The sequence below is a fragment of the Antrostomus carolinensis genome, unplaced genomic scaffold (genome assembly GCF_000700745.2).
Source record: "Antrostomus carolinensis isolate BGI_N321 unplaced genomic scaffold, ASM70074v2 scaffold1455, whole genome shotgun sequence".
NCBI lineage: Eukaryota > Metazoa > Chordata > Aves > Caprimulgiformes > Caprimulgidae > Antrostomus > Antrostomus carolinensis.
In genome coordinates, this window is record NW_010314044.1 from 9604 (window position 1) to 34171 (window position 24568).

General features: G+C 34.4%; 1 protein-coding gene across 1 annotated transcript in view; it reads left to right on the forward strand.

Moving 5' to 3' along the window:
* The first annotated feature begins 700 nt into the window (after positions 1-700).
* LOC104524558 (neuroligin-4, X-linked-like) overlaps positions 701-24568 on the forward strand; it is a 41453-nt gene continuing 17585 nt past the window's right edge. The window contains exon 1 of the mRNA XM_010167480.1: positions 701-1172. Within this exon, the coding sequence (XP_010165782.1) occupies positions 701-1172 (472 nt within the window). The remainder of the gene's footprint in view (positions 1173-24568) is intronic.

A 24568-nucleotide genomic window follows, 5' to 3' on the forward strand; every position in this document is an offset into this window, starting at 1 on the left:
CGTGATACCCTTCCTGAAAGCAGCAATGTTTGGGCTGTACTTTCATTTGGAAGCAAATACAGAAGCAGAAATGTTTAGTTTGCAGTATCACATCTGACAAGCTTGTGGCTTCAATTTTCAGCTCTCTTACCTTATGTAACTTTGGAAACACATAGCTAACCATGGTGCCTAAAGTTCATAAAACATTTATGGGCCTTGTCGTGCAGGTAGTGTGTCAATTTAATTGTTTGGGGGGGTTTGTTTTTTTGTTTGTTGGGTTTTTTTTTATCAGATTTATGCCAATATGAATGTGTATGTTGATTTGAATTGTTTTCTCTTTGCCACAGGCTGACTGAGTGGGCTGGACTTCACTGGAAGGAGACATTTCACTGGGGAAGTGGAATAACTGTGGATCTCTTCCTACGCTGCTTGCTGGGAAGTGCTGTGCGTGGCCAGGATTAAGCCAACACTGAAATCTGGGATGGGCATTAGGGGCAAACATTCCCTTGTTTCTTCTGACGCTGGGATTTGTCTGCAGCCGGTCAGCTGAGGCACCTACCACACACCAGCTTTTGGTTTTCCACTTCCTGAACAAAGTTACATTTTCCCTCACTTCATCTCCTTTTGACTACTTTTTTATTTTATTAGTTTTCGTTTTCCTTGACTGGTTGATTTTCTCCTGGCTGTGGAAAAAAGAGCCCTGCTGATGTTGATTTAAATAATGTCGAAACCAATGGGACTCCTATGGCTGCCTTTGATCTTCACCCCAGTGTGTGTCATGTTGAATTCTAACTTCCTCCTGTGGATAACTGCACTGGCTATAAGATTTACTCTCATCGATGGCCAAGCACAATACCCAGTTGTTACCACAAATTATGGCAAAATACGTGGTTTAAGAACACCTTTGCCTAATGAGATCCTTGGTCCAGTGGAGCAGTACCTGGGTGTTCCTTATGCCTCTCCTCCAACTGGAGAAAGGCGATTTCAGCCCCCAGAGCCACCATCATCTTGGACGGGCATCCGCAACGCCACACAGTTTGCTGCTGTGTGCCCGCAGTACCTGGATGAGAGGTCTCTGCTCAACGACATGCTACCAGTCTGGTTTACAGCCAATCTGGATACTGTGGTGACATATGTTCAAGATCAGAATGAAGACTGTCTGTATTTGAACATCTATGTGCCCACAGAGGATGGTAAGTACTCTAAGGACCACACTGCAGGCAGTGCATTCACCAGTTCTGCACATGAGTAGCAGCCAGGTCTTCAAAGCATCTTGCTCAGTTTCCTCTATGTTCTGTCTGTGGAAATGGATCATGCCTCTGAACATGCATTATAAGTAATACTGTGTAGATTGAACCTGCTTGCATGAATTCTGCCTCATGTTTCAGTGTAACACCAGACCACAGTTTAATTTGCAGGCAGTGACCAGTGTGTGTAATCCAGCCTTAAGTTTGTATCTGAACTACAGCTCAGCATCATTCATAAGAGAGGAAATGCAAAATAGACATTAAACAGAAGTAACATATTTATTTTCTCATGCATGAATGGTAAAAATACTGCCACACACTGATTTTTAAAGAATTTCCCTGTTTTAGTTTTATTCTAATACCTCTGAGCCTACTATTAACTCTGCTTGATTTTAACAGATAAGAGAAAATTGTTATAGTAGTTCAGTCTGCAGTTTTTTCCAGGATTTTTACCTGTGAAACTTTTCAGTCCAACTTATTTCTTTTCATTCACTAAATTTGAAAAGAAGGAAATATGATTTTATTATGTAGAACTGAACAGGTGGCCCTAAACTTTCATCTGTTTACTGCAATCTTTTCTGAAGAGGGCTGCTTTAAACCACTTTCTATAGACAAAAAGGATGAAAAAATTGATAACACACAACTCTGAACATTTTAATGATCTCAAACTTAAAAACTCTAGCTTTATGGCATACTGAATCTATCTTTTGTCATTCTGAATGGTACTAACTTCCTACAGACAAGAAGACCTGTTTTCATCAGGCCCCAAATGAGTTAAGTTTATTCTATATCACAAGGAAATAAAAGTATTCCACTGTCAATTATATTTAATGTTCTTCTAAAAGCTAGTTCTTTCAGCCACTTAGAATGTAGTTACTGATGCATAACTTGAAAGATTTCTCCCAGATATGCAAATCCCTTCACTTTAGCTGAGGGTTTGATTTGCATAACCAAGGCATTGTTATTTCTCAGTAACCATACTCTAAATATGCAAATTTTGTACTTTGATTATTACAGTCCTTTGGCCTTGATTGGCTTCTTTACTCAGAATTTCCAAGCTGTTTGCCAGCAATAAGCATACCACCTTCTTTTCCTGTTACCATCAGCTGAAGCAAAAATTTGAAATCTAAAAATAAAGGGGTAAGGTTTGGGAATATTGGGAGCTCTGCAAACATAAACACTACCAAGCTGCTTAATGAAAAATGCTCTGAAAGAAAAGCTGTGTGTACGGGGGCTCTGTGTGCGCGTGTGTCTGTCTGTGTGCGCGTGCGTGTAGGCGAAGGAGCAGATCTTTCCACTGAGTTCTTTCCCTCTTCCAGTCCCATTGCACTGCATCTCACTCCTTGGATAATAACATAGAATTTTTTTTTTTTTTTTTTTTTTTTTTGGTTGGGTGTTCTGGATTTTATCCTGCAGCTTTTAATTAGTCACTAGGGTAAGCTTGCCCTAAGAAAGCATTTCAGGTTAAGATTTTATTTGTTCTAACTGAAGGAAGAGTCAGCTCTGCTAACTCAGTCTTATTTTAAAGCCCAGTGTTAATAAACTCATATAGTCCTCCAATCTAGTTATCAGGTGTTTCATCCATTAATTAAGGAAGACAGGAAATTAAACATGGAAAAAATATATACAAATGTCTATGAAAATAATAATTGATATCAAATGGATAATAATAAAAAAATACTGTCTGCTGAATGCCTAACAACGTATAAAATTGCTCATCTTATGTGTAATATCTAGTGGTATTTACTGTTAGACTAAAAATAGAAAGGAGTGATAACTTAAATTTTACTTATTGTAGACCTTTTTGTCTACTTAATTATGCAAAAAATGTGTCTTACTCTTCCTCTTGGTTTTAGACTATTTCTTTTACACTAAATACCACGTAAATTAAATCTCTTTTCTTTTACATATCCTCTTCAAAATACAAACCGATGCATAAAAGAGTATATAGCTGAATAATGAGAGACAAAGTTTGGTGTCAGTGATGAGCTGAAGGCAAGATTGTTCCTGTACAATGAACAAGAATCTTAAAAATTAATGAATTCAGTACATGATGTTTTACTTGTATGCTGTATATCTTATCACTAGTTACATACATACAACTCAATGTGGCTTTTTTTGTGAGGAAAATATGCAACCTTCTGCTCACAAAGATGATTAAGAACTGACCTACAAATCACATCTCTTAGGTACTGTGTCTGCCAAGTCATACTAAACATAAATAGCCTTAAATTGTAGTCCATACAATCTGAATAAACACATTATATTTCATAATATAAGTTTTAGTTGGCAAAAATAAGCTACATTGTTATGGAGACAGACTATGAAATTAGCTTTTGAAGCAAGATCTCAAAGTGAGTGACTTTGAGTTAAATTCACATTTTCAGTTCTTTCTCGAGTACAGATTTATTTAAAAGAGCTTTGAAGCTATTTTGTGTCTAGAAAAGGTGGATGGAGTCACCCAAACCTTATTAATGACTATGAAACTTAATCTGAATAATTTTATGCTGTCTTAAAAAACACAAAACAAACAAAAAACCCCAAACTTTGGCGAAAAGAATTGGTGAACAATTCTAATGAATTAACTGTGGTCACATGCGGTGCTTACTTCAAGCAAATTCTAGTGAATAACTAATCAAAATGCAGCTCAGGTTTGTTGGGTTTTTTGTTTTGTTTTCTTGAGGTTTTGTTTTTGCTTGTTTTTTTTTCACTGTATGGCATTACCTGTTGCTGATCACTTGCATGGTTTGGTCAAAGGGAAATAAATTTTGGTCACGTACTTTGAATAAAAAATTGAAGAATAAATGCACACATGCATTCATCTGATTTCAGAATTGCTTCACTGGAAATCTGCCAGTATAAATTAATGGAAATAAGAGTAGAATACAGTCCCTTTAACTGGGTAGATATGATTAGTTATTTATAATAAAATAGTTTGAAATATTGCTGCTTCTGTCTGAAGTACACTGAAATTAAATGACATAAAATTTTATAGTTCCTTAAAATAATTGGAGCATCTAGGTAAAGAAACTAAAATGCCCTGTTATGCGGCTTATATCTGTATTAATCATAACCTTTCTTTTGACCCAGAAGATTCTGGAATCCAAAGGTCAAACAACAGCAGTTGCAAATACCATATTAAAATGTTCTTGCAAAGCAAAAAGTATCTTTGTTTTTAGGAGGTGTTTTTTTTCAGTTTAGGTGAAAATATTGTTTATGATAGAAATCAAAACACATACCTAACATAATACTTCTGCAATTCTGTCCATGTGGATTTTTATTCTTTTGCTGTTGTTCACTGGAAAAATGGTTTGTACTGACTCTTTCCTTAGAGTAACACTTATATTTCAGAGAATCTAGGGTAGCTGGAGGATTTCAATTTGTTTTCCTTTGCCTTAGGAAGGGAAAAAATTGCAACCACTGTAATCCACTGAGATTTTTTTTTTGTCATAATAAGTACAAATAATAATGTAATTATTTTAAAGGTACACCATACAAGCAATAAAGACAAAATTTAGCAAATGGCTTTCATTTTGTATGCCATACCTGTAATCATAAGAAAATAGTCAGAACTGAAACAAATAAAATATTTATAGTAAAATTATAATTTTATCCAAATTGCTTTCTAAACATTTGGCTTGATCTTCAGTGTGGGTATATTTTGTCTTGTCTGCTTTTCCAGCTACTATAAACAATAATTTTCCCTCAAGAACACTTGAATGTCAGTTTTGAGGAGGTCATCTAGGGAAATGATATTGAGGACAGTCTGTTTATTATAACTTCAGTCTGAATATGGGTTTATCTACAGTGGAAATGCTAGATTGAAGAGGAAACAGACTGTTAATCGGCTGTGCTTAATCCCTGGCCTTTATCATTTGAATCTGTGGATGCTGAAGGAGATTGCTAACTCATGTCGTATCTGTAGGAAAAAAAAATTAACAAAAAAACCCCAGAAAAGACCCTTAATTTGAATTTCTTTCATGATAAACTTCAAAACTCTATTAATAGCAATGCAACATAAAAAAACCCCAAAAAAACAAAACAACTTTGAAAAGTCTTTTGTTTGTTTGTTTGTTTCTTTAAAGCCTGCTCTGTTCAAATCAAAACAGAAAATAAAATCAAAATGATGACTTGTTGTTGTCTTTGCATGTTCAATAGTAAATGTATATACTTTACTTATTTGGTATATGGATAGAGGGTACATTTTGACACAAGCAGGTCACTACTCAACCACTATATATCTGTTAGGGACTAACTAATGAAGTATTTATCATCTTCCCAGGTTTGCTCACTAAAAATGCTCTTTGAGCTCATGTACCATTTACATTACAATAAATACAGCTGAAGTGACAAAAAAAAAGGTGGGAGGCTATGATACTTCTTAAGATTGAATGTGTAGGTTGTAATTTTTTCATTAGATTAGGGAAACAGAATATTGTCCAGGATTAGTGGTATATTTAACTGTGGACTATCAGGAGGAAAAAAGTCTTGGTCAAGAGCAAAGAGATCAGTAGTGTTCCTTCTTTGGGCAGTGATGTGAAGGAAAGGGACCTGCATCTTTAGACTCTGTGCCTATTTGATTAAGAAAGAAAGAAATTAAAAGCTTGAACAAAGCTGTTTGATAAAGAAGATGTGCCTTAAGTGATTTCTCTAGCTTGCATACTGTGACACTTTTTCATATTAGTAAAATGTCTGCTTAGTATACAGCTGAGTGTTTGCTGCCTTCCCTGTGTCACTGATGTTCATTTGCAGTGTGTGTTTAACTTGGAAAAAGTTTTTAATCAAAATTATACTGATACAACTTAATTGATAAAAAATTGGGGTTTCCCCCCCCTTTTTTTTGTGGGGATGGGGAGAAAAAGATAGTAGAAATGTGAGTCCCATCTTTACAATTAGTTGATGGCACGGAATTAAAAAAAAAAAAAAAAAAAAAGCTATTCAATGGCTTTTTTATTAATATGAGAAATAAGGGTATATACATAAAAATAACAACATAGTGTACAAGATAAGTACAATAATGTACACCATTATTTTTATTGCATTATTAGTAGGTGATAATAGTAACGGTAACTTTTATTTTCCAAATAAACCTGAATTTCTCTACAGTATATTCTCCTAAACTGTATACAGTTTCAAATTTCAGTAGATGCATAACTGACAGGTAGATGCATACTTACCAGGTAATCTTAAAATTGAAATTGTAAATTTAATTAGCTACTTAAGAAATAAAATGCAAGATTTATGTATATAGCTTTAAGAAATCAGGAATTCGGTATCTCTTGTTTACATATTTATAGCTTTGATTCTTCCTCTAAATCTTTATTATGTGTTTTTTAAAGTAAATTCTAATTTGTGTAATTGGTATATGAACATATAATTTTATTTCTGTTTTATGAATTATTTTTAAAAGCAAATTCATTAAATTTACTTATATTTAAAAATATATTTTATAGCTGTTTTAAAACATATTTAGGGGTGGTTTTTTATAATATGTTATAATATTTGAACAGTTCCATGTTACAAATAATGTTTTTCTGAGACAAAACAGAATACAGCAAGAGTTTGTCCTCAGTTTCAAGATCACCATGGTTTCTGTCAATGACTAGTTTATTTTTAACCTCCACCCTTTCAGTCAATTCTTTGTCTTTTTGGAAAAATACAAATTAATTATTAAAATTCTCTTGTTATTTAAATGCATTTCAACTTATACGGTACAAAAATTATACATGATAAAACTTATCCTTTTGTAAAATGTTTTTATTGCTTTCCAAAGTGAGAAGGATTAACAGTAGATAACAATTACAATACGAAAGGATAATGTTGGAATTATTGCATATAATCCCAGTTGAACATAAACAAACTTTTTAGTGTTGGAGAGAAAATCGCTCTCCATTGTGAAAGATAAACTCCCCATTGTGTCAGAGTGCCTCAAGCCAATTCTTTCACTGTTAGGGTCCATTATATCCCCTCCTTTTAATCCAGAAATACTGCAGCATCTGTGAGAAAGAAGGCGGCATATGTCTGACTATCCTCTGCCTACCAGGATAAAGCTGTGAGTAATCCAGGCCCTTATTTTACATTCTTGCTTTTAACAGTCAGAAATACCTTCTGACACCAAAGAACAGGACTCTAATCTAGATGAAATAAAGTTCTTCAATCCTTTGAGCTAGATTCAGATTTAGTTGCTGCTTTCAAAATGCTGTCCTGCCCTCCAGGAGTTGCCCATTCCACAGGCACTTTATATGATTGCACCCAAATAGCCTTTTCAGGAATTGATATGCAGTGGGGTGCTCAGAGATATCATTTAATAGTCAATAGCTACGGTTGGACTCGATGATCTCAAAGGTCTTTTCCAACCAAACGATTCTATCAAGAAGACTCAGTGTTCAATATGACGTTATCTAATCTGAACAGGATTTTTGGCCCATTTTCCTAGAGTCTCATCATTGCCTCGTATTGAAAAACCTACTAGAATGGAGGGGAATGTCCTTTAAGACATGATGAATTAAAGTTTCTCCTACAAAGACAAATTAATGTTATCAACCTTTTAGTCAAAGAACAGTGCCTTTGGAGTTGTAAAATCTGTGTCATTTGGCTCAGTGACACAAAAGAGTCTTTAGTCAGATTAGACAGATTAGATAGGCAATTTTACTTCCTTCTGCCCATTGACTCCCACTTGTCTCTTCAGGGTGTCTTTTGGCAGGTTTTTTTTGTTTGTTTGTTTTTTGTTGTTTTTTTTTTTAATGTTGTTTTCCTCTGCACTGATGCAAAACATGTCTTGCTTTCTGACAAAACACAAATCAACATGACACCTACTAACACTGTGGCAGTTCCTCTGTAGTAGGGCAGTGCAGTGAGTCCTCAGCAGACTTCTGAGTAGTGAATAGTGTGGAATATGCTCTGATTCTAGGAGTGTCCTGGCTATACCATTTGTATTACCTTCCCATTAAGGCTTTGTGATCTCACTGATCTTCCTTCAGGTATTTTTTGCATGTTTTTGAAAGTTACATGTATTTTTTAATGCAAATTTGGTTCAGTTTCCCTTAGCACATTAATTGCAGCTTCAGACAAAACCAACACTTGCTGAGTAGCACAGCTAAATCACAAGGCTCATAAATCAGTCTACATCTGTGGAAGTACTTAAAGGAATTGTCCCCACATCAGTGTGATAGTCATAGGTAGTGTGTGAACCAGGCAAATTTGCAATTCTGTTCTAGAAATGTTTAGATACTTACAAAACAAACTAACACAAATTGAAATAAAGCAAATGCTCATCATTAGCTCCCCAGATTTCCTGACAAAATTGTTGACAACTGAAATGAAGAAAAAAATTTCTCATGAATGTAATAGCTTTTTGCACAGTGCTTTGGTTTGTTCTCCTTTTTAAAGTGAAAGAGTATCTCCAGCACTGAAGTATTTATGTCAGTGCTTCTTGCTTATGATTCCAGATAAAATCATTATAATTGCATATAATCAATTACATGTGCTCACATCTTGTGATAGCATTAGTTGAATGTATTAGTTGTTATACAAATAGAGAAATGAAAAAAAGAAAAAAAAATAAAGCATTTATGTTTGTGATATTATCATCATCTGAGGGAATATGGCTGAATTTAGATTATTAAGGTTTAGGGCTTTTTTAATTTGTACGTTGCTCCTGGTACCCAAAGAAACAAAAAAAAAAAAGAAATTATTATAAAATTGTGAAAATGAACCAATGCTTACAGCTATCTGGTGCTCTTGTGTTAAAAATCCATTACACAAAAGTTATAATTAAAGGAAAATTTGTCTTTTACAGTTCTTGCTGTAGGCAAACTTGCAGTGAGGAATAAATTTACTTGCAATGCTAAGCTAAATTCCTACACTACATACAGGGAATTTTAGTCACAAATACAATTTCTGGTGCCTTGTTCCAAAATGCTTATTATTGCTGGGTAGGTTTTAAATGGATTTTTAATTGACAGGATGTGACATATTTAATCTAATGGAGAGAAATTACTTTGTGCTGACTCAAATGACTATCCGATTAATCACTGGTAATGTTTACAAGCCATCATAGCTGGAAATCATGGATACGTTGTCTGATTTATTAAATATGCAGTAAGGCAAATGAAAATCCAATCCAAATATACACACTTCAAACTCTTACAAATAAATTAACAACAAATTATCTTTTATGTGGCATTTTTAGTGTGGCTAGGAAATCTCAAATAATAATTCTGCATTTGTAATACTACCCCAATGGTTATGCTCTTGCTTGCTCTCCATGCTTTATTCAGCCAGCAGAGGGAGCACAAGTTACCAGCAAACTTAATTTTTCTGGCTCTCGACATCATTGAGAGCACCACAAATGATGCTGGTGAGTACAGTAGTAAACCATGGAAACAGGTGCTGGTGTGTACCCTTTAAACAGACAGGAAGTGATCCTATCCACGTCTCTCAAGCAGAAAATTAATAACGTTGCTACTGTTGGTTCTGTTTTTTTTTTTTTTTTTTGGATTGAGTAATTTATATGTGGAATAAAACCTATCCAAGCAAAACGTGCACTCACACTGGCACACTTACATGAAACTAACTTATTATTATAAAATAATAAAGGTTTAGATGAGAAGCATACTGGGAATGCACCAATTTGTAACTGAATAGCAAGTAATAATACTTGCTTTGAAATTCTTACAAGGCATTCAATGGCAGAATTGATCCTAAAGTAGAGAGTTTGATCTGTTCAGTTAGGGTGAGTTAGCAGAAACATTTTTGCATAAAAAGGAATAATTTTTGACCTTCTGATTTGTAACCTCAACTTAGAGGCCATTTTTTTTTTTTTTTCCCCCCAATGAATGCCATTGACTCTGCATTTTCAATATTGTAGTTATACAGCTGAATCATCTTATTTCACTGAGACAAAAATGTTAAGCATGCTGAAGTTTCATCCTCACTGGCAGTACAGAGTGTTTGAGGTTTCTCCTGTCATCATATTGGAATTAACAGTAGAACTAAGCTATATTAAGTCATCCAAACTGACAAAATACATAAGTTTTTCAGGACTTCCCTTCCAAAATATGTTGCTTCCAGGCATAATGTATCTGATTCAAAGGACTGGTACGTTTATGGTCTTGCTAATTTGAGATGCTTTTATCGTCAGGACTCCCTCTACCTAAACAATAGATCTTGTGCTGCCTTCAGGGAATAGGTGCAATAGGCTGAGTTGCAATTGGTGTCTGGCATGTGTCCTTGGGAGTTGGATAAAATCAGATGTTTACTGTGATGATGTGTAAAACCATCCATATGGAATAATTGCTGTGCTTTATCACTAACAATTAACTCAAAGTGTATTTAAGTCAAAGAAAACAACACAAACATTGTACCGAAGAGAGCAGCTTAGTATGACAGTCTCTCAGTGGGAATATTTTAATGAAAACAGATTGAAGAAAGAACTGACTACAAATAAATGAAGTAACATGAACTTAAAAAATGGGAAAGGTTTCTAAAAATTATGCTGGATGGTTTATTATTTATTTTCATTATCAAGGGATTATCGTTAATGCCTTCAGTCTTATTCTGAGAACCAAACCATAGTAGGTGGATTGAATAGGTAAATTTTTATTCTTAACTGTAGCCATTTTCACAATAAACCACTGAGGGATATTCAAACCATATTTCTTTTCTCTTTATTCAGTTTCACTATTGTTTGCAACCACTTGTTGTTACTGACTTTTGCCACCATCTCTTTGGTCATGTTAAAAGTGATTACTGTAAAATAAATATAACCTTAGTTTCCATTTCCACAAAAGGTGTTATCCAGGTTGTTTTTTTTTTTTTCTTTAACCAAAGTTACACACAAGAAGCAGCAAAAGATGAGGGAGTACTGACTATGATTCTTAAATAATTTTTGGAAGGGAAACAGCTGACAAATAGATGGACCAGTAAATTAGCTATGCAGTTGGTGTGAAAGGATCAGGTGAAGAGAGAAAGCCTGACTCTCTTTGATTGCTTAGTCCTTCTGTGCTGGACTCCTTCAGTATGCCACTCAACTAATGGCTGGCAAGCTGCATTGGGGCCGTAGAGCAGTATGTAAAGATCTTAATGTACGCTATGGAGGTGCCTTAGGGTTTTCTTTAATTTAGTTGTTGTTTTCATTTTTCATTTTTTAGCTGAACAGCATTTTGGTTGTCATCATGAACTGGTTGTCCCACACCCTATTGTATAGATATGCCCCACAAGTATTTGGGATATTGCAAGACTCAAGGTGGGGAGAATGTTCAGATACTGAGAGTGTCAGTTCTCTAAATGCATGGAGTGGCCTAAGCATCTAGAAAGCCAGTGAAAGATCTCCATCGTGTAGCATCTATGTTGCTTTAGTTCAGCCAGTCATTTTCAGCTTTTAGTGCCTTTGAAAATGTGACCTGTAATACTTATGATAATTTTCTATTATTCTTAAATAAATGAAGAAATTAGTAAGTAATAGTATAAAGCTTAAAAAGTACCAGCATGTATTGTGTGTATCGGGTTTAAAAAATACTATTACATTAATAGTTTATGCCATTTCTGAGTGCTGCTTCTGGATGTGTTATTTCTTAATAATGTATCAAACTTATAAATGCATGCTATTTTACCATGATTGTTTTGCGTATCTAATACAGCAAATCAGTATGGCTTAGTGTTGGGATTATTAACTGACTTCTTTCAAAATCCAGATAAATAGCTTCTGGATTTGCTTGTCTATATTAGTTTTTTTCTCTTGTGATCTTTTTCCAGCTTTGCCTCAACGGAAGGGATAAGATAGTCACCATTACTTCCTAAAACCAGATGATAAAACAGTTATTTCTGCGTTATAAGTGGAACTAGTTAAAAGTGTGTTTTTCTTCATGAGTTACTTAGTAAATGTGTTATTTTACCACAAGTAAACTTTTTTTTTCTGTTTTTTGACTTTACTATTTCTTTTGTAAGCATTAGTTGGAACCACAAACACCTACGAATTTACCTTCCAATTTCTCCATTTCATATAAATATTTGCTAGATTTCTTGTTTAACTCAGAGATGTGAAACAAAATAGCCTGGGTTTTTATTCCTTTTTTTTTTAAATATACCAAAATAGTTGCATTGCTTGGGTACATTGGGACTGAGGTGGTCTGAGGGCATTTCTAACAGAGATGTGAGACAGACAATCTGCTGCCTTTGTGTCTTGGTTGTCCATTTAGTCAATGAGGATCATATCGATTTTCTCTGATTAGGGTTAGAAACAACTGCAAGAAGGAAATGCCTCTAGGTGATAAAAGGCTCAAGTTATGTCCTATATTCTTACAACCTCAAAGACTACATTCTTTCCTGTATTTGTGTGCATAGTTTCTTCTAGGCTCTATCTTATTCCCTTCAGTGACCCATTTACTTTCAGCACTTTGCATATTATTGCATTGTATTGTAATCTCTAAGCAAAACTGGAAGGTCCAACTGGTGATAGTTTTGGGAGCCATTGTACCATCATGATTTTAAATAATGCAATAAAGAGGTTTAAAATTAGGGCATCTCTCCTGGTTTCATTAGGATAGAGTTAATTTTCTTCTTAGTAGCTAGAATAGCATTGTGTTTTGGTTTTGATGTGGGATTTGTTATGAGAGGAATGTTGATAAGGCACTAATGTTATTAGTTGCTGCTGGAAATCCTAGCTCATTGCTAGTTTGCAAGGGCAAAGGACTGGGGGAAGGGAGATAAATTAGTAATTAGCAAAACCTAAAATTGGCGTTTGGATATGCCAATGAGATATTCCATATTATATCACGTAATTTTCAGTACATTAATGAGGGTTGACTGCAAAGCTGGGGATTCTTTTGGGGATTGCCTGGGCTTGCTCTTCCAGGATTGCAGTTTCAGTTTCAGGACTGTCTCTGCTCCAGGATGCTAGCTGGCACAGGCTGGGCATCAGTCAGTGGGTGGTGAGCAATTACACTGTGCATCACTCATTTGCGTATTCTGTAATTATTATCATTATTATTTTAAGTTTTATTTTATTTCAATTATTAAATTGTTTTTATCTCAACCCATGAGTCTCCTTACCCTTCCAATACTCTGCCCTACTCCCTGGGCGTGGGACAAGTGAGAGAGCAACTGTGTTTGGCTGCTAGCCAAAGGAGTGAAACCTTCGCAGTATCTAAAAGATAATCTGACTCATTTTCTGCTAGAAGAGTGAAGCCTTGCTATCAAAGTTTACATTTAATTCTTTACTCTCAATCTGCACAAAGTAGAGTCAGAAATGAGATGACAGATAGAATTTTTCCAAGAGATAAAAGACATACAGGAAATAAGACTTATGCCAGAAGAAGATCCTAAAGCACTCAAATACTGAAAGATGGAAAAAACTTTGTGATTGAGTGAGGCATATAAGCTCCCAGTGTAATGTATTTAAGCCCAGAAGGGATCAGATAAATTACTGATGAATGAAAAAAACCCTTTAACTAATATGTGATGCATAGTTAATCCATTTCTCTCATAAAGCTTACCAAAATCATGAAGTCAGAAATGGATGTTGGAAGAAAGTATGCTCTTTGCAGATGCAATATAATGACTTTGAATGTTTCTGTGAGTCCTTTAATTTTCTTCATTATCTTCCAAGTAATAAAGAAATTACTCCTGAGTACAATATAAAGTGTTTGTGCTAGCAGATCTGCCAGCTGGATGTGACCTAGTTGTCATAACCCTTGTAGATCATTCTGAAATGAATACTTTGCATAACCTATAAACACACTCCTGAGACTGGACCTAATGAGATATGTACTTGTACACTGGGTCCAGCATTTTGGGACCCCTAGATTCATTCTTTATGCATGGAACTTGTTTATTGTCCTTTTCAATCACCTAAGACTGTGTAGACTAAAAACCGTAACCCATGCTGACTATTTTAACTACTGTGGTTGTTAAATAACCCTTAGAGGGAGTAATCAAGTACTTTTGTTTTCAGAGCTTAATTCTTTTAAGATACTGTATTCTTTTTGCATGCAGCACACTTACTTTGTGTAGAACTAGAAAATGTTTTTTATGTAACCCAAGAGGTGGTTATTACTAGAAAATATCACTCATTTTCCCGCATCCCATTCCATCATACAGCATTTGATTGTTCATTCCCTAGCTTGCTTTCTCTGATCAGTTAGCTGTAACCTTGTCTGTAATCTTGATTTGATTTCAAAGTCTAAATGGTTCCATGGTGGACATGTTCCCTCTCTACTGGCAGGTACATTGCTCCGTCTTCCCCCCAATGAAAAATGACTGAAGACAGTTCTGCTGCAATTGGGCTATTGCAATATAAGCGATAGCTACGTGAATTATCCACAGTCTTAGTCTATTGTAAACACCTTGAGCTTTAACATAGATGTAAAAAGCATTAATGAAGGATGCTTAAGCTAATGCTTTTTATCTTATGTTTATTGTGAGTTTAAGGTACACATATTATGAACAGCCTCAGTGTATCTAAATATGTTGCAATAGTAATAATTCACACCCTTAGAATTCAAACATGTCAGCTCTAGTAATCAAGATGACATATGAATATGTAATTGATAATTTTTTCCTAGTTGTGTCTGAAGGTAATGTGAACTTCAGCTGAAACAGAATAAAATATCAAGGGCTAGCACCCTTGTTGGTTCATCAGCATAAAAAAAAAAGGGTTATTCCTCCCACCTTTACATGACATTGATCAAATGAATTAACAAAGTTTTCTATTTTCTTATCAGTAATACAAATTTTGTCATTTGGAAATCACAGATACATTTTACCTGTGATTTGCTAGTTCTGTGTGAAAATTTTGAGACTAGAATTAATTAGCACCTTTTTTTTTAGCAACACAGAATGACATACTTCTGCAGTCTTGATGCCACTCACATGTAGCCTACAATAGTTCCGGAAGTTTATGAAAAAATAGTATTAAGAACTTTTTGTATTTTTTTCCAAAAATATGTTGTCTTGCTTATAGCCCAGAAAGTACATACACTCTTGTGAATTTTTCATGAACAATGAAAAAGCACTAACCTATTTGCCTGATAATTGATTTGAAATTTACTTTCAGATTTGATTGATATTTCCTGAAAAACTACCTATATATGCTGATAATTTGGATTACACTCCAGTACTTCCTTCTGCACAATAGGGTAGCATAGATAAGCTCTCAGGCAAGAGAGCTGACAAACGACATTTTTGCTGGAAAGTTACACTTCATAAGTAAAGTTGCTGGCCATAGAAATGAGTAAAGAAAAAGAAATGTTCCTTTGTTCTCTGAAGAGGGCAGTCAGTGCTGTCACTTAGAGGAAATAAGTTTAAGAAAACTGGGAGACCCCTTAATTCTCCCCCAAAAGGAAAAAAATTCAATTGAGCACATTCGTTCATATGAATTTAGGGGGGAGTTGTGTGATCTGTTAGGTATAATGTAAGCACTGTATTTGTTTTCTTAAGTTTAGCAGATACTAGGTTAAATCTTGCCCAGTCTACTGTCAGCACACCTATTAAAGGAAAATCTGATAGCAGCCAAGTATGCCTGAGTTAAATACCTGGGTGTAACAATGGAGAAAGCTGAATACCTTTGGGGAGCAATCCAAAGCTCTGGCAAAGTAGGGATCTGCTAACAGTTAGCAAATGGCCATGACAATATGTTTCTCTAGTTTGGACCTAATGAGCAAAACTGAATTGCTAGACAAGATTGCTGAAGGAGGAAGCAGCAGTGACAGCCAAAAAAGTCAGTAATTTTTATGGTCACTGGGAAGCCTGACCTGAATTCCTACCAGATCAAAGACTGCATAGAGACATCATTCATCCTGTCTGGTAAGACTGGTTGATGGCAAAGTAGATCTAAGCTGATAAAGAAAACCTGCATTTTTTCAGAAATAACAGTACAGATACCAAAGGTTAAATGTTTTGGTTTTGTTTTTATTTTTTTTTTCCTAAATGGCACAACATTCTGTGATTCTGTGAACATCTTCACTATTTCTTAGGTATGCTCCCTTCAGTATGTCTATCCTCTGCTTTCTCTGCAAATAAGGTACTTTTCTACATCAACCCTTAGCTTTTTATTTTCTGAGGTTTTTTTTAAACTTTTATTCACAGGTCTGAATAGGCATATTTGGTAGTCCTTTTTCATCTTTTTGTGTAGACCAAAAGCAGTCCTTAGTTTAGTCATAAGTGTATTCATGTTTTCTAGAAAAGTCCTAATCTATAGTATGATAATGTTGAGATGTCTTCTCAGGGTTTTATGTGCACAAAGACTAGTTCTGGAGCAAGCTGTATTATAGGAAAACATTGTCTTGTAAATAATTTGTGTCATACTTTAAAAGTTTAATTGCACTGCAGTAAGTAGAAATGAGATCCAGGAAGTTTTTCATATTAGGTTAAATGTATTTATTTTAAGAGCAGTTCAAATGGGCTTTTAAAGTTGGCTTTTTTCCCAAGTGTGTATATATATGTATGTGTGTTTGTATACATATATACACACATATATATACTTATACATATAAATAAAATCTATTACTTTTGCTAAATTTCTTCTTATTTAATCAATTCTTTAGTAATCTGAGATTAAATGTTTTAGCTGAAGATGCAACCAGATCCCTTTTAAGGGCTGATGAGAGGTTACTATCTCAGAGAAGATCATAATTACTTTCATCCATGAAATCTGAGTAGTTCAAGGGAATCTATTTCCATTTGCATTTGAATGTATTAATTTTGTAGTTATTAATAAGCATTTATTGCCTGGGTAATTACAAACTTCTCACATTCTGCAGTATTAAGCATTTTGCATATTCTTTCAAATTTTTCATTCTCATTCTTCTCCAGTTTATTACCCAGGATATACTCCTAGCATTTCTTTTGTTTTACTGTTTTTCTTCATTGATACGTCATATGAAAACATCAGCAGTTCCTGGAGTGTTAAAAAGCTTTTTGTTACATCTTTACTTTCTTTTGGACTTATTTTTCCTCAATCCATTAGTTTATTTTACCATATTTCTGATTGGAGCGTTTGAAAATAATAGTGTTGCAGTTTGTTGCACACAATGGCTGCCTACTTATCTGTTACACATCAGTAGTCACCTATTCATGCTTTTCTTTATTGCTTCTAACAATCCAGATGGATGTTCCTGTTTATTAAAAAAAAAAAAAAAAGTTTCTCAATGTTTTTTCACCATTCTAATTTTCTACTTGCCTATTACACAGTTACAGCACTGCATTTACTTAAGGTTTTGGTATCAGCTTCTATGCTTGAGATTTCACTGGACTGGCTAAAGAAATGCAAACTTATATCCTCACAAACTGCTGATTTCCTTAGTTAACATGAGTTAGCTTAGTAATTCTTTATTTATTTCTTCTATCTCCATTTCTTCAAGCACAGGCATGTAAATAACTGGAAATAAGTATTTGGAAATAAAAGCAAATGGCATTTTACTGTTTCAAGTATCTTTATGGTAAAAAAGAAGCTCCACTCCTTGGTTACTACAGTCACACATATTCTTTTGCTCTACCTATTCTGTAGATAAATACAATATTTCTGTCTTTAGAGCTGTCAGCATAGCACATTTATTAGCAATAAATAGTTTTAAACCTTTTAAATTAGCAGACTAACAGCCTCAAAGCCTGCAGAGCAGCATCTAAGTTGTATGGCAATTTATCTGGCTTTTAGGGAGACTTTTCTATAATTCAATTTATTCTGTCATTTTTTTTTTTAATAAGGTCTTCAATTTACTGCATTTGGATATAAATAAAATTTCTCTTTTTACTCCTCCCCTGCAATTATTTTCTGCTTTAAAAAAAAAAAAAAAAACAAACAAACCTGGAGCATATATGCTGGTATTTGACAATAGTAGGTCTAAATGTAACTTCACAATAAGCAGAATAAACTCCCGGTAGGAAGTTCTTGTTTTAAACATGTCAATAATTAGTATATTCCAATAATTAGTAGATTATAACCATGTGACTTGTCAGATCTATGTTCCAGTTTAATATACTTGAAAGCTATTGCATTTTTAAAAATATTATTATTCTTTTTTCCCCTAGTTATCATTATTTTAGAATTTTATTATTGTGAAATATAATAACAATTGTTTCAGTTGATATTTTCAACCTCAATATTTTTTAGGACACTGATAGTGCTTACATTTAAAAAAAAATGTATAAGACTGAAGAATGCAGAAAAGGGCTACTCAAGAGCCAGAGGCAATGCCTCACAGCAAAAGATCGAAAGGACTCAATCTGTTTAGTTTACCAAAAAGAAGATCACAAGTGACTTGATTACAGTTTTTAAATACGTTTACAGGGAGAAAACAGCAAGTATCAAGAGACTCTTTAGTGTAATAAAAAAGGTGAAAGAACCATGGGCTGAGATTTTGAAGTGAGACTACTTGAAATACTGGAAGCATCCCAGTTTTTTTGTGGTTTGTTTTGTTTGGTTGGTTTTTCTTTTTTAATTAGTAAGGGCAATTCAATCTTGTAACAAATGAAGTTCTTATTCATATCAGGAATATTTCTCTCTATGGTATGCATTAGTGTACTGCAAGTGATTGAGCTCAGGGTTTCATAATATAATAGTAGAGACTTTAAGAATATATTGTTAGATTATTTTTTTTAAACTTTAAAAGCAGATTTTTTGTATCTTTGTTTTCAATGATTTGGAAAATGCTTGTTAGATGGCTAGCATTACCTTCCCAGTACCAGTCTGGCTGGATAATTTGTTCCTACCAGAAAGTTTTCAGTTGGGCTGTGGGCAGCCTGTGTGGGAGTGCACAGGTGGCATTCAGCAGGCCCAAAGGTGAGTGTCAGAGGAGAAATCTATCTACAACCATGTGTTATTGATGTTGCTGTGTCCACTCAGCTTCATTTCTTGGAAATGCATGCAATGTATTTCTTTTACTGACAGGGTCAAAGCAGCATGCGTGGAATTAATTGAAATTAATTATGTCAGACTATAATAAAAATCACTATTGTACAGAATGAAGTTTTATTCCATGCTAAGACCATATTGTTTCAAAGTATATAAAATAAATCCTAAGTCTAATGAATCCTAGAAATGGTGATTTCATTGTATTAGTATTGGTACATATGCACATTCCAGAGGTATTTTGTCAATGGTGTGGATTTGCCTAAGCAAATCTATTTTTTAGGAGTTAAATAGTGGTTGTCTAAAATGTGAGTAATAATTTTTGGTTTCTATTTACAGCTTTGCCACCAAGGGACAAAAAGTCCCTTTGTATTGTGAATGTTTATAATATGAATGATGTTGTAGCCTATAGGCTGAGGACTAGGAGTAGAACGGTACAGATTAAATGAACTCAAATTCATTAGCTTATATTTTGGCTCATTTTCGGTCATCTTGAAATATTTTGGCTGAGTTTACACAACTACATATGTATGTACTTTTTTGTTATTTTTTTCTTTTTTACCTTTGAAGACAATTCAAGTAAAAGGCTACCTAAAACAGAGTTTATAAACTTTTATTTGGAAATCTAAATTGTAGCACAAGTTTCAGCTTCTGAACTGTATTTGTCTATGACTAAATGTTTGTAGTAGTGCAGCTTGCTTTATAAAAAGAGAAGAACTAATCTGCTTTAATTTGGATTTTTATTTTTTACAATAATTGGAAAAAAATATTTCGTTTACTTAAATAAACCAAATGATAGTTCAATTTCTTGTTAACAGTAGTAATTCACTTTGTCAGTATCAAAGAGTCATTAGAAACCGATTACTTTGTGTGCAGATATTAATTTAAATTAATACGACATTTACCTCAGTTGTACCTGACGAAGAAAGCCATTATTGTACCACTGCATTGTTTCATTAAATTGTAACAAAAATTATACATTTATAATGCTGTAATAAAAATTACTTTTCTCCTGCAATTTTTTTTTTTCACCCTGTGTAAGCATTGCAGTTTGATAGTACCAAATTCCTGGTAAATATTCAAAGAAGATGCCATCAGAAAGAAAAAGATCTGTTTGTTAGTTGGAGAATTTAGATTTGTTCATTTTGTTTAAAGAGACTACTCTAATAATCATGTGAAATTATACATATAAATATATTATTATATATATATAAATATACAGCAGCCCTTAGAAATGCAAGGTGTTTAATAGAATGGGTATAATACAGATGAGGAAAACGTTTATCCCAAATAAACCTATGTCTCTACACTGTGCAGTGTTGTCTGGTGAACATAATGAGTTACTGCACCTAAAAAGTGTTCTTGCCAGTCATCAGAGCTAATTAGCATTAGTAGGAGGAATGTGATAGTTTTTTTGCTTTTAGTAGCCAATATGCCTGTTTGGTGCTAGCTCAGGGATCCCTGGACACTGCTATTTCACACATTGCAGACAATCTCTTAGGGACTCATTAAAGCAATTTTATTTTTCCACATATTTGAAACTTTTGTGTGTTGCCTGGATTATATATTTATTAATGTAACCTTCTTTATTTTACAAGTATGTTACTTTTCTGAATGCTAATCTGTATTTTAATATTACATTCCTAAGTTTTTCCAGTTGTCTATCTAGTCACTGCTTTACTACTTGGTAATGTAATTTGTAGGGTTGGTTTGTTTTCTTTGAGTAATAAACTGGACAGTAGAAACTGTCAAGAGAATTGTACATACACGTTTTAGAGCTAAACTACTTAATGAGAGCTCCTAAATCCTGCCCGTCACTGGTAGCATAAATTGGTTCCTGGAGAGGCTTGCTCTCTCTAGTACCAGCTGAAGCTCAGTTTTTAATTTTTTTTTAGGGGCCTAAGTTAGGTTTTGAAAGTCAAAAGGAATTTTTACAGTCTCTGAGTATAAGTAGATAACTAGGGCTTAGTTCTCTGCTCCCTAATTCTCTGTTCTTTTGCTTGTATTACACAGGAAGTATTTACCTCTGTGAGTAACTACATTTATTTCAGGCTATTCCTAGTAATTTAACATGTATCTGGAAAGAGAGCAAAAACCTGACTTTGAGTTTAATTAGGGATTGAGCCATCTTCACAAAGAGAGAATAATTGATGTAGCTGAAGTCCTAATCCCTGTTTGATTGATGTAGCCAGATTATTCAATCCTGTGCCGCATACGAGTGTTGATTAAGTTGTTCTGGGTTTTCAAAAGTAAATCTGACAGCAGCTTTTGGCCCATAGACATCACACTGTTTCCAGTATGAACTCCCAAGGGAACAGGACTCAAGTGAGTGTCTTGCAGTGTGGTCTGAGGCAACCAGGCAATAAAGGAAGGTAGTCAAGAAGAAAAAGTATTTATTTCTTTGTACACCATATCAGGGAGTAATAAAGGTCCCATCAGAGGTTTGACATAAACACAGTTCATTTTTTTATTACCTTTTTATTAAGCTCCTGTTGGTAGGACTTGCTGTCTGCTTTCTACGTATTCTCTTCCAGTCATGTATGGCAACTTTGGAAAGGGACTTTAATGCTGGAACTGTTAAGCGTAATTCATATGAGCAATACAGTGTAGCTTGTAATGGATTTTTGGGTACATGTTCTGCTTGCCGTTAAAAGAACTTCATCATTCAGTCCCTAGAAAATAATTTCTATTTATCTATAGTTATCCCATTTATTTGAATGGGCTACCAGAAGTAATGAGTTAGCAGTACAAGATGTGCAGTTTCTTCTTGTAGAAATTTAGTATTTTTATTTGTCTTTTAAACGGCGGGTGGACTTGAGATTATAGTTCTCTCTTAAACTCATGCCTTCCTGTAGTAAGATAGGGTCTGGCGGCCGGAAGATATCGGGCTGTACGGAAAGGTAAGACACCCCCCTCTCTCTCCTAGTAGCCAATAGCATTTAGCCTGTGATGTAAGCAGGTGGAAGTGACGTAGTGAACCCACACCATATAGTACTGTGTCGCACAGCATTAAACGCCATTTGCAGCATCCTCATATTGGTGTCAGTGCTCATTGGCCCAGAGACGGGGTGTGTGTTTGTCTCTGTGCCTCCTCGACCGGACGGGACGTTGCGGGATAACAACTGCAACACCTTCCTTTGTATAGTTTCCAGGTTTCCATTTGCAGTAAGCAATGGAGCAAGCAGTACTTGGATAGATACTTATTGTTTATCATTCTAACAGTCTTATTAGAATAAATATGGCAGTCACCTGAACAGGGCTTATGGCAAAGCTCACATTGTGCTTGACTGTACTGAGTATAAAGCAAGGACCAAAAATTAAACAACCTATTTGCTACTGCTACCTTTTGACCCTTTTAAGACTTTCAAGATCCACAAGCACACACTCATGTGCATGTAAAATCGAATCCATTTCAGAGAAAAGAAGATGTTAAATTTAATGAGGGCTGAGGAGGCAGGATTTTAATGTACTAATTTTGTCCTTTTTCTGTTTCATTTTTCCTAAGCTGCTGAAGGCCTACTTTTTCCCTGATGCTGTCTTATTACAGCAAATGAAAACCATAAAATAGTATTCATCCCACTCCATCTGCACGAAATAATGATATTTTATGTGGAAATTGACGTATTGTTTCATAATGTTAGTGAATGTAATCTATGCCTATCCTAAAGGCAATATTTGGTTTTGCCTCTTATATGACAATAAATTTCTATGAGTGCAATAAACAGTAAGATTGACATGTTTAAAACAGGGATTAGGACTTCAGTATTGCAGCAGTGGAAATACTGACAATGTAATGTCTTAAGATAAATCATTTTCAGTGTTCTATTCAGAGTTCATGAGGTGAAAGGAGTATATCTACAGCATTCAATATAATAAATCATGTTATGCAAAAAAAAAAATAAAATTGCGATGGGGGTCAAAACACCATGAAACTGAAACTTTTAAATATATTATTAGGTTCCACACAGCCCTGCTGTATCTCAACTAGCTATGTACTTCATTTAAATTTCAAAGAAGTTTGATGTTGTGATTAGTTTTTAAATATGTAAATATATCTCTAAACAAATAACTGTGAAGCTATACATCAGTACAATAAAAGAATACGCTTCACTACTCAGAATTTATATTCTTATGCTAGGGTGCATTTTTGCAACTTCTGCATCATAGAGTCTACTCGCAGACTGTATATTACACCTGTTTTTTTCCATTGTAAATTTGAAATATGATGCTACAAACTTCATAAGCCAAGACATCATTTTGCCAATGACTTCTCTTGTGGGTGACAAACTGCTGAAGTTTTCACTCTGCTAGACTCTATTTATTCCTCATTAGCAGAAGCTGGATTATTATAATTCAGCTTGTCATGAATCTTTGTTGCTTTGTTGCAGAAGGGACATAATACTTTTCATTAAGGTGGTAGAATATTCTGAAATAAATTGTCCTACTAATTATAAGGAAATAGAGATGTTTTAGCATAAGACTTAGAGCAAGTTAATCCATAAACTCATTTTTTTCCTTTAAAGGCTTTACATAATCTATAGCGGAAGACTTTTCAGTTTACTGAATGCTTATGGGATTATGACCTGATTCAGTTTAACATTTTTTGCTTTAGAAAAGAAGGAGCCCTTGCTGTAGTCAATGATATGAATAATTATTTATGGCTAGATTGTGCCTTTAGGCAAAGCCTTGATTGAAAGCTGATGGATAATTAGCATTGTCCCAGAAGGAGCCCTGGAAGATACAGTACCTTAGGGACAACCTTCAAGCTCAGTCCCCTTTTTCTTTCCTTCTTGCTTCAGGAATTCAGTTATTTTAACACAGCAGAGTTAAAAATTGATAGCTTTTCAAATACAGCATCTAAAGATTGTATTCAACATGTAAACCTACCCTTATTGATAAAATTACTCTGCCTGCATCAGTGTATTTACATTACTTTTTCTTTTTTTCTTTTTTTTTTTTTTTTTTTTTTTTTTTTTTTTTTTTTCCCCCTAGAGAATGGATCATGTAAGATATAACCCTTTACTCTTATTCTGCTTTCTGTTAAATTTACTCTGAATTGACCTGATTTTAGAGGGGCTATATGCCTGCTGTATAGACAGACTTTTCTGAAGTACCAGAATCAGGACCCTATTCCAGAAATGTGGTTGTCTTTCGTCAATCATAGTTAGTCACTTTGATTCCAGGCTTTTCATTAGGTCATTTATTTTTGGTTTTGGTTTTTAAGATAAGGGGATTCAATTTGATTTATGTATAGCACATCTTGTAATTAAAGGAGAAAGACTACAAAGAATATGGACAGAAAACAGATATTTCTTTTACAACTTGGATATTTTTGAGGGTTAGCTGTATTGAGTGTCTTGAGGCTTGTAATTTGTTGGCATCTATTTTTTTAACAATTGTGGCCCATGCTTCCTGATGACATGATAACCACTCTGCTTTCTGACTCCATTCTTAGAGATTGAATTAGCATTTATCTCCCTCCAGCAATTTTTTAATC